Below are 10,449 nucleotides of genomic sequence, written 5' to 3'. Positions count from 1 at the left end.
TTTTATTTTTTCTTGCATGTCATGTGTATGATGTGGTTATTTCACTCTCCAGGGAAAACTGCCCCTGGCAGGCATGACAGTAACCAAATTAGAAGATTGCGAAGCCCATAGAAATGCTTTCGAGCTCAATGGTAAGGGCACGTTTTACAAGCAAGATGTTGACTCATTCCTGTGGATTTTTATTAACACTTTAAACAATACTGTCCCTGTTCCTGCAGGCACAATGTTTGACCGTCTACTGGTGATATGCACCAACCAGCAGGACCTGCAGGACTGGGTGGAACACCTGACCAGACAAATCAAACACACTGCAGCCACAGCGCCCAGCCACAAACCACTCACTGTTCCCTGCCACACGGTCAGAACTCAGTGATTAACATACCCACATGTAGATCATTTTCTTTCTATTCATTGAAACCCAGAATATATTGATTTCTCACTGACTGTGACCCTTTAATTACAGTGCATTATACATATAATCACCTCAAATGATGATGCAAACCCACGTGAAGTGGCTGATTACTTTTACTGGAATTGACCACAATATACAATTGCATTTACTGAAATTAACTTTAAAAATGCATAATATTTAGCATTTATCCTTAGAAAGAACAAATTGATATTCTATTCTATTTTTGGTGTACCCTTGTGCATGTTGGTGACACCACTGTGAAATGAGTTAAATGCCATACATAGGGCTGTGTCACAGATGTATGTAGTGGAGTTTTAGCATGTCCAACCAGGAGTAGATCTCTGGACAGTCAACATTGAAGCGTGATATACCATATCTGGTTCAAATATGAATATGAAGCTGCCAAACAGGAGGGAAAGAACTTTCTACACACTTTCTGCAGAGAAGCTTTGTGGATGTAGTAAAGGAGAGGACATGCAGAGGGTTGTTGTGACAGAAGAGGATGCTAGGGATAAGGTGAGGTGAATGCAGGTGATGAACTGTGGTGACCCCTCACAAAATAAGACGCTGTAAACATTTAGTTTTCTTGAAGGAGGCATTTTGTGTCTTAAGTTTGTGCCCACAATCAACCGAACATTTATTCGTGACATTTTTCAGTCTGCAGTGCTCAGTCCAGTATGAATTACACATTTCCTGCTCAGTTGTTTGGTGTCATGATTATTTAATTGTGACCGCAGTAACCATGTTTATGCCCACCCCTCTTTAGTTAATTTCTCCAGGTTCCTAAGGTTTGAGGGGTTCCTTCCCATGACCTGTAACTCTGTCAGCAAACTCTCAGTAGTGTTCAGGCCGAAGCTCTGGGTGTGTCACTCCAAATCCATTTTTTTGTCATTTCTTGAATAATTTGGCTCTGTGTTTTGAATCGTTATCTTGTTGGAAGGTTCATTGCTGCTCAAGTCCAAGTTTTTCGGTAGCCTGGCTTATGCTTTCATTGAGAATCTAGATATAATAGTCCTATTTCATGACTCCACCAACTTTTACAAGGTTTCCAGGCCCATTTGCTGAAAAACAAAGACCAGTGCATTATACTCACACCTCAGCGTTTGACTGCTGGGAATGTATTTTTGGGTTGAACGCTTCACCTTTCTTTCACCACACCTCTGCTCCCGAAGAGCAGTGTCTGTTTTGAAATCGGTTTTCTGTAGGTTCGCCTTGGTTGCGACATGTGGGTTACTGTTGGCCTCACGTAACACTTTTCTTGTGAGAAGGGGCATCATCTTGGGTTTACTATTTCTTTGGACCTTGACTGTGTGGAATTGTACCTATTACTGATCCTTTTAGGCTGTGGCTGCAGGCATCTGCAATAGCTTGGTCATGGCCTTTGTAGCCCACGCCATCCTTTTGAACTCTCACAATGTGTGACCTGAGGTCCTTCACTTATTCATCTGCTTCTGACCGTGACCTGATTGTTCTTTTTTTAATCAACTCCCCTCAATTTATAACCCCTAGAAATTTTCTGAAAATCAACATGGCTTGCATTTATTGCCTCACATTATAGAAACATCTGGAACGCCCTGGGTGTCCTGCACTGTAAACAATTGTCTTGATAGATACTGAGGCATGTGAAGATGATTTGGAACAGGGGTAAAAATTAAACATTAGTATTTTTATTGCTTTTTGTTGTGACGTTTGTTTGCTATTCTCATGTATGAAACAGCAAAAACACCTTTTTGTAAGCGCCAAACAAATGAAGAGTAAATCCGTACAGTTATTGTTCTTCTTTGCAAGCTACATATTCATTGTATAACTCACTCACTTTGTTGCTTCTCGTCCCCCTCAGCTCCCATCTCACCCTCTCACCCCATCCCGACATGGTGAGAACAGGGCCTTGACAGTGGCTCCTACCTACCACACCCTGCCTCACCCATCCTCCCATGGGACACCTCACAACACCATGATGTGGGGCCCACTGGAACCACCAAATACCCCCAAACCATGGAGCCTGAGCTGCCTGCGACCTGCACCCCCACTACGGCCCTCTGCCGCCCTCTGTTACAAGGAGGTAAACCTGATTTACGTTGCTTATGTTAAAACTATATAATCCTAATGCTAAGAAACTGTATGTGCTAGTGAAATGAATAATGATCCTTTTTTAAAAATTAATATAGCCTGTTTATAAAGTATTCTACTGTTTGCCCTTCATGTGCAGGATCTTAGTAAAAGTCCTAAGAGTGTGAAGAAACTTCTTCCCAAGCGCAAACCCGAGCGGAAACAGTCTGAAGAGGAATTTGCCTTGAGGAAGAGTATGTGTAAAGTCTTTTATTTTCATATGCTTAGTCTTTTTTGCCTCCATAAAAAGTAATAGTATGACATTTAAGAAATGGCTGAATTGCTGCCTGACTCTACGGAAAACTGCATATTGTTGTGTATACCTCCTTTTCCTTATAGATTAAACAGTGCTGCTAAACTAATAGCTTGTTCTCTCCCTACATTTTACTCACTAGACGGCTAAGAAAGTGGTATCAGTCTTCCTATTTCTTTCATAGTGAGAGAACAAATACATTAGCATGTGAATTAAATGTGCTTTTTCCTGGCACCGTCTCTTTCTCAGGCACAGCTGCTCTGGAAGAAGACGCCCAAATCCTGAAAGTTATCGAGGCATACTGCACCAGCGCCAAAACCAGGCAGACTCTTAACTCTAGTAAGAAAAAAACAAACTCTTACCCGTCCAGATATACAAACGAAAGAAGAGAGGTTCATACTGGATCTTGCTCTCTTTGTAGCAGCTGCATCTGTATTCTGTACTCAGTGCCTTTCTTTAACTTTATTCTGTACTGACCCCTCTAACAGTATCTCTTCTTCTTCCTGTTTCTCCTCCATTCCTTTACTTTTGGCATTATTTTCCTTGAGTTTATCCTTTCCTCATCTTTTATTTGATGCTTTTCTATAATTTTATCCATCGTCTCATCCTGCATCTTCCATTGGTTTTATGATTTGCCATTTGTTGCGTGTTTGCGTATGCTTCCTCCTTCCTTCCTCCCTCCCTGTGCCGTCACTCGTCTTTCCTCGACCACCATTTCCTCCTCCTGCATTCGCAACATCACTCTCAACCCCGCCCACTCCACCCAGCCTGGCAGGGCACCGACCTGATGCACAACCACGTGCTGGCCGACGTGGACCAGTCCTGCGTGGATTCGCCGGGCCGCCGTAGCAGCGTGTCCCGGCCAGAACTGACCTCTGACCTTTCAGAGGACTCAGACTATGACTCCATCTGGACCACCCACAGTTACAGAATGGGCTCAGTGCCACGCAAGAGCTGCATCTCTCACCAGAACTGAAGACCGTACAGTACTGCCAAGCTGTGCTGTGAAGTGAAGTACAGCCCGCTTACCTCTTTTCTCTTCAATGTGTTTGGAAAAAAAAAGATTTTTTTAATTTATCTATTTATTTTCTATTATGATTTTTCAATTTTTTTGTTAACTTATTTGTTTTATTTATTTTTCGACAGTTTGTTTGAAGATGTTTCAGGCATCTCCCTGTTGCCTTTGCCATTTCCCCTTTTATGTGCCTCCTCTCTTTCTGTAGTTGTCATGCAGTAGGTGTTTGATAATTTATTGTTAATTTATCTTGAATGTGACCACTCCCCTGGTTTGAACATAAATGGGGTAAGCTCTCAGGAGAGAGTACAGGGATTTCAGAGTGGAATATGTGGGAGGGAGACCCAGGGGTGGGAGAAATGGGGACTGAGCTTTTCCTGTCTGATATTCAGATGTATTTCAGGAACGACTGTATTCTATTTACCATGTACTACTCCTCTCCAGTATGTGTTTCTAGAGTATGTATGCTGAAACATAGCACAGATGCTACACAGGTACAGGCACATATCCCCCTGCTGTCTGAAAATATAAAGGCATGCAAATGCAATATCCAAATTATCAACGTTTAATAGAATTTTCAGAACATGAAGTTATACCCGTGTTGCTAACCCGTGACAGCATGAAATTTAACATTCCAGATAGCTTTTGTGTGTTCAGTCCAAACTGAATATTCAGTGGTTTAATTAAATATTCAGCGCCTAATAGTTTGTCAAATTCAGTCCATTTTTTTTGTCCTTTGTCCATAGCTGCTACAGAAAGAGAAGATTATCACTTCACTCTCTTGAGTAAGGTGTTACTAATTTGATTAAAGTCGTTCTACCAAGACTGATAAGTAATAAGGTTCTGACCGTCTAAATGACCAAAAAACTCAATTTCAGACTTGCCTATAGTAGTATGCAGATGTACAGATAGTTTTAGTACGTCTCTTGTGACCATTGCAAATATAATTCTAGCTCTTTGGTATCAGGTGGGGGGGACAGACTATCTGCAGGACTACATACCACCGCTGGCATTAAGTAATTGGACTTAATTTGTTTTCCTTTGATTTTTTTTTTAAGCAAAGAAGTGACTTTTATTACTATTCCTTTTGATAGTTTACTCCTAGTGTAGTCTCTAAGGCATGATCCTCAGTCTGATCTTAAAGTGGATCCATTATGCTTTTCCCAGTTTTCTCTTAAATATACAGTTTCAACTTTGAAATACAAGTCAAAATTTCAGGCTTCAGGATTCAGAGTGCTCCAAAAGCTTAGTTTGACAGTCATTTGTTCTTTTTTCGGGATACATAACAACACGTCGAGATGTATGACGATAAAGAGAGGGGTCTTCTTGATACATCTTCTGTTTGTAAAGACAGCCAGATTTCCTAAGGAGAAATCTGGTGGCTTAAAAGGGAGAGGAGCTAAAATAACTTGGATTAAAGTCAAGACCACATAAAGGACCAGTATAAGCTAAATAAGGATTATTATGAGCAATAATCATGCAAAGACACTCTAGTAGAGTCAAGGAATAAGAATAGGATTTTAATTGGTCCCCTTTAATGTCTAGTTATGTTTCTGTCCGTATCACAGGGTTGCATTTATATAATGGTTTAATACTCAAGTTAATGAATTATTTAAATAAAAGGTTTCATATAAAACAAGCAAAGGGTGTCAGTCTGTGAGCTACAAGCTAAAACGGTTACAATCCTATAGTAGAAATTGAACGCCTTCGTTTGATGGGGGATATGTGTCCCATACGTTAAAGAAACAACTTACCATTTGGGGAAATGCACTCACTACATTTCTTGCCAAGTTCTGTGTGAAGAGTGATAACACCCACGTTCAGTATGACTCTGAAGCTTAGCATAAAGAACGAGAAGAGCTAGTCTGCCTCTGTCTAACGGTAATAAATCCAACAGCTAGGACCTTTTTAAATGTCACCGTTTTAATAAACAAAAATTAAGCAGGTTAATTTTAGCCAACTAACTGGTGCTTGTTGACTGACAGCCCCCCCCTTTTTTTAAGTTGTGCTAGGTTTTTATGCTAGTTTTGGCTAAACATGTTGCAGCTCCAGCTCTAACCCTGCAAGCATGAATTGATATCAGTTTTCTTATCTCACTCATTCATGGGAAGAAGCATTTACTTGCGTCCAACTTTGAGTCATGAAGTCGCGTTATGTTCCAGGAGAACAGCTTGTCAGCCATGTTTACTAGTTTTCAACGTCAACTAGCTTGACAGGCTTCTCAGACAGGAGAGGATGGTTATAAAATCACAGATGAAACTAATAACTCTGGGTGTAGCTCTTGTTGTATGCTCTGACAATTTGAACCACACAAAGATGTTCAATGCCATTTGAAAACATCACCCCTTTTCTTTCTTTTTTCCTTTCTTTTTCTTTTTTTGTTGTTGCAACAAACTAGCACCTATGCTGTGGCCTCATTACCGAGACTTGCCTTCGTGTCGTCCGGCTTGTGAGGCTTCCCATACTATCTAGCGTTAATGACTATTTTTATGAAGAAGTATTTTTCCAGTCTTGGATATTAAAAGTACAGGCTGACATCCTCTTACAGTAAGCAATGTAAGTGACATAGAATATATTGGTCCATGTTACAGTTTGAACTGCTCTTTTTTTTCTTCTTCTTCTTGTATTTATTATTTGGTATAAATGCTCCTTTTTAAAAAATTTATTTATATTTTATTCTGTATGCCGGTGTTTACAAAATGATCCCTGGAAGAATCGTTTGTTTTCTTTTTGAAATTTTCTCGGTCTGTATCAACGTTTACACAGAATTTATGACATGAAGTGTTTGAGTTCTTTTGCACAATCATGTAACAGGCCAGTGGGTGGGTTGAGGGATAGAATCTGTTAAAATTCTGTACTTTTTGTCGTCTGCCTAGAGTGTGTATGATATAATCCTAAAGGTAGACTTAAGTATTCAGTGTTACTGTAAAGTAAATGCTCATTCGTGGTGTAAATGCTCACCCTCTGTGTTTTGATAGCATTGAGGGGTTTAAAAAGAAAAACAAGCAAGCGAGAGAGAGATCATGATTATACAGGAACATTTCTATGTGAACTACTTGTTCAGCTCAGAATACTGTCAGAGTGGACTTGAAATCTAAAGAGCACATAATGACCCTTTCTGTAAATACTAGTCATCTTGGAGCAAGGAAAAAAACCCATTCAATCTTCTATGAGTATTTGAGCTAAGAATATCACTGTCCTTATATCATGTGCTATATTTTGTGACAGGTGTATTCTGTGGTTTAAGAAACTAAGTCAAACTGTGGGACAGGCAGGGTGACGAGACTAACTGTCTTTAGCCAACATTGTCCTCTGTGTGCTCAAATGTTGTATTCAGTTCACACACGTAGCCATGTCTTATCTGCAAACAGCGCCTTCAGTGTATTTGTTCTACACTGCTGAAGTGTTCAAGTCCCAAACGCTGTATTATGAGTTTTGAATAAATCTGTCATTTGGTAGACGTTGGCATTCATGTGACTTTGTTTTTGCAGAACAAGTATGTGGTTTCATTTGGGAGAGATGGTGAAGTCTTTGCTAGTTTCAAATTACCAAGGTGTATGACGAATGGTCACATGACTCTGTTTTTGTGTCTCCCATTTGCTTTCACTATCCTCTGTGTCTTCTGTCTGAAAACTGCTCTGTGCATGACTAACACACAACTACAACCAGCTGTGTGTGTTTGTGTCTCTTGGATGCTGTGTGTCATTCCAATAAAATTCGGATTTTGGTCTTAAAAAAGGAAAAGTCATTTACCAAAGATGACTGCACTGGCTTACTGCGTTCGAAAGTATCATCTGTTGAAGAGCTGTTCTGTGTTGAAACAGGGCCACAAAGGGAAACGGGGCTCCATGTGATCATCCCCGGTGAGGAGAAAGTACTTTTGGAGGATCCCAGTCGCAATGGACAAAGTACTTTGGAAGAAAAGTAAGATGATGGATGACTCTCTTTTCCATGCTTCTATCCTGGTTTATGCCTAATGTCTTTAAATCCTGTAATACTCAGCTTAGTCCTTGCTGTATTCTGTATGCGGTGCTTATAGAGCTGTGGAAAAAGTATTTGCCCCCTTCCTGTTTTTTTTTTTAAATTATTATTTATTTTATCTTTTTGCATATTTGACACACCTACCTGTTTCAGATAATCAAATTTTACCTACCTGACCCTGTGTGGAAAAGGCTAATAACTGCTTGTGCTACGCGCGGGCAGCAAGAACTGCTTTCAAGCAAGGGATTTAGGCCCAGTCTTCTTTGAAGAATGGTTTTGATTCAGACAGATTGGAGGGTTTGTTTATTAAAGCATGAGCAGCCTGTTTAAGGTCATGCCAAAGCATTTCAATCAGGTTTAAGGCTGGACTTTTGGTCAGCAGCGGTTTTCTCCTTAGAGACATCCAAGGGAGAGCTCCTTATTGTTGAATCATGAACTCTGACCTGAACAAAAACGAGGGAGACCTGCAGTTCTTTAGATGTTGTTCTGGGTTGTTTTGTGACTTCCTGGATGAGTCGTTGATGCACTTGTGGAGTACTTTTGGTAGGCTGGCTCCCTCTGGGAAGGTTGCCCCAGTGTTCCAAGTTTTCTCCATTGGTAGATAATGGCTCTCACCGTGGTTCACTGGAGTCCCAAAAATGGCTTTGTAGCAATTTCAACACTGATAGATGTCAATGACTTTGTTTCTCATCTGTTTTTCTTTAAATAATGGTGTGAAGTGTTGCTTTTAGACCACTTTTTCTGACAAGTTCTATTTTAAGTGATTTCTTGATTCACAGTTGATTCATACTAATATAGAAAACTGTTGTTGGAACCCTGCGTCATTACTGCGAGCTAGCTGAAGGCTCTCCTCACCATTTGAGGTCTGTGTTGAAATTACAGTTGTGTTACAGTTTTTTTTTTTTTTATACAACCGTAGTCTAGTGAGGAGTGAAATAAGTTGTATGAGGGTATGTGTCAGTAGGGGTGGGTGGTATAAACAGTATACCGTAGAAACTGTATGAATTTGGCCAAAGGTAGAGATTTTGACTATACCGCTCTGCCGCAATAGCACATGTTGATGGTGTCATCAAGCTGCGCCTGTTTTGGTCGAAAGCATCGCAGCGTCTGCAAGCAATATTGTCTGCAAGCAATATTGTCTGCAAGCAATATTGTCTGCAAGCAATATCGTCTGCAAGCAATATCGTCTGCAAATTGGGCGACAGTAATAGTGAAGAGACGAAGCACGTTTTGGAATATGAGGAAAGCGAAAAACTGCGCTTCCTCCACTTCCGTACCATTGATTGATTCATGCTGAATTCTCTCGCAGCTGCTCTATTCCCATGTTGTTGCAGTATAGTAATGACTAATGACTATTGTGGATGGATTATCTCAGTTGTTGTCCTGACTAGGGATGGGTATCGTTTAGGGTTTATCCGATACCGGTGCCAAACCGGTACTTTTGAAATGGTGCCGGTGCTTAACCCTTTAAAACTGGTTGGAGCGGGCACGCTCCATTTTGCGCAACTATTTTTTAATTCCTGTAGAGCTGCAACCACGTAAGCTAGCGCAATAATTTTTTTTGCATATGAAACCAGAGGAGTTGTACTTACATCTTATGCCATCAGCTTGTCCTAGGTTACGGTTTCCTTCCACATATAGCTTTGCAAAAACTGCATAAAAAACGCTTGCAGCAACAAAAACATAATATTCCGGAAGCACGCTTTGCCGATCCGATCAGCTGTTCGTAACACTTCCTACGTTGGAATAGACGTCAGCGCGAACTATCGCATGTCCGCCATTACCTGCCCGAAACCGGAAGTAACGTCATTTTTGCGGAAATGTAGTTTTTTACCATCAGGGCCTCATAAGCATATACTGGTGTTTTTAAAACTGTGTCGTTTCTGGGATTCTTAGAACTCAAATTGCACTGCTGGAAATAGTTTATTTTGATGCATATGCTGCTTTTTTGCAAATTTGCACTATAATATTTATTTTCGTTTTTCCTGCAGTATATAAAAATTGGTGTATTATAAAAATAAAACTATGAAGACACTCAAAATAAATTTCCTGTGGTGGGAAACTATTTTGTACAACTTTTTTGTATTTACAGTTTTGATAAGCTCCTTAAATTTTTCTAATTAGAAATATATGTTAAAAAAAACAAAAAACAATTTTCAATTTTTTTGTAGTTTATTGCACTTTTTTGCAATTTATGTAATTGCTATCCACTTAATGCATACCTATTATTAAAATTTGGGCTATAATGGTTGTATTGATGTATAGCAACTTGAAATGTTCCCAAAAATGGCATTACAGCATGTAAAAATATAATATAAGCTCTGGTGGACTTGGTTCTATTCTAGGTCTTAAAGGGTTAAACGGTGCTTGAACCGGTGCTTAAAGAATGGAAAACACAAACTTTGTCCAAAAACCTCTTATGTTTTTATTTTTAGCAGTTTCTTTTTTCTGCAAAATGATAACCAAGTTAGCCTTTTCTTTTGATACACCATACCTCCTTTGGTTGGAACCGGTGCTTAAACAATGGAAAACACAAACATTGTCCTAAAACCTCTCATGTTTAGCTGTTTTTTTAAAAAAATTTTTATAAAAAGATAATAATGTTAGCCTTTTCTGCAGCTATGGGGTATATATGGTATCACTCTATCAAACAAGAAGACAGACAACATGTAACTATGA

General features: G+C 39.7%; 1 protein-coding gene across 3 annotated transcripts in view; it reads left to right on the top strand.

Annotated features, from left to right (window-relative positions):
- Nucleotides 1-10,449, top strand: part of arhgef7a (Rho guanine nucleotide exchange factor (GEF) 7a) — a 35,379-nt gene that overhangs the window by 20,115 nt on the left and 4,815 nt on the right. The window contains exons 15-21 of one of the 3 annotated variants that reach the window (XM_013911067.1): nucleotides 53-131; nucleotides 219-358; nucleotides 2,253-2,474; nucleotides 2,622-2,715; nucleotides 3,024-3,113; nucleotides 3,542-3,721; nucleotides 7,614-7,713. In XM_013911067.1, coding sequence (XP_013766521.1) covers nucleotides 53-131; nucleotides 219-358; nucleotides 2,253-2,474; nucleotides 2,622-2,715; nucleotides 3,024-3,113; nucleotides 3,542-3,721; nucleotides 7,614-7,713 — 905 coding nt within the window. Of the gene's footprint in view, nucleotides 1-52; nucleotides 132-218; nucleotides 359-2,252; nucleotides 2,475-2,621; nucleotides 2,716-3,023; nucleotides 3,114-3,541; nucleotides 3,853-7,613; nucleotides 7,714-10,449 lie in introns of those variants that run through there. The other 2 variants (XM_005733883.1, XM_005733884.1) reach the window with 2 other exon arrangements.

The sequence above is a fragment of the Pundamilia nyererei genome, unplaced genomic scaffold (genome assembly GCF_000239375.1).
Source record: "Pundamilia nyererei isolate P.nyererei 1_Seehausen unplaced genomic scaffold, PunNye1.0 scaffold00055, whole genome shotgun sequence".
Lineage (NCBI taxonomy): Eukaryota > Metazoa > Chordata > Actinopteri > Cichliformes > Cichlidae > Pundamilia > Pundamilia nyererei.
Note: the sequence above shows the minus strand (reverse complement) of the source record. Positions and strands in the feature narration are given on the sequence as shown.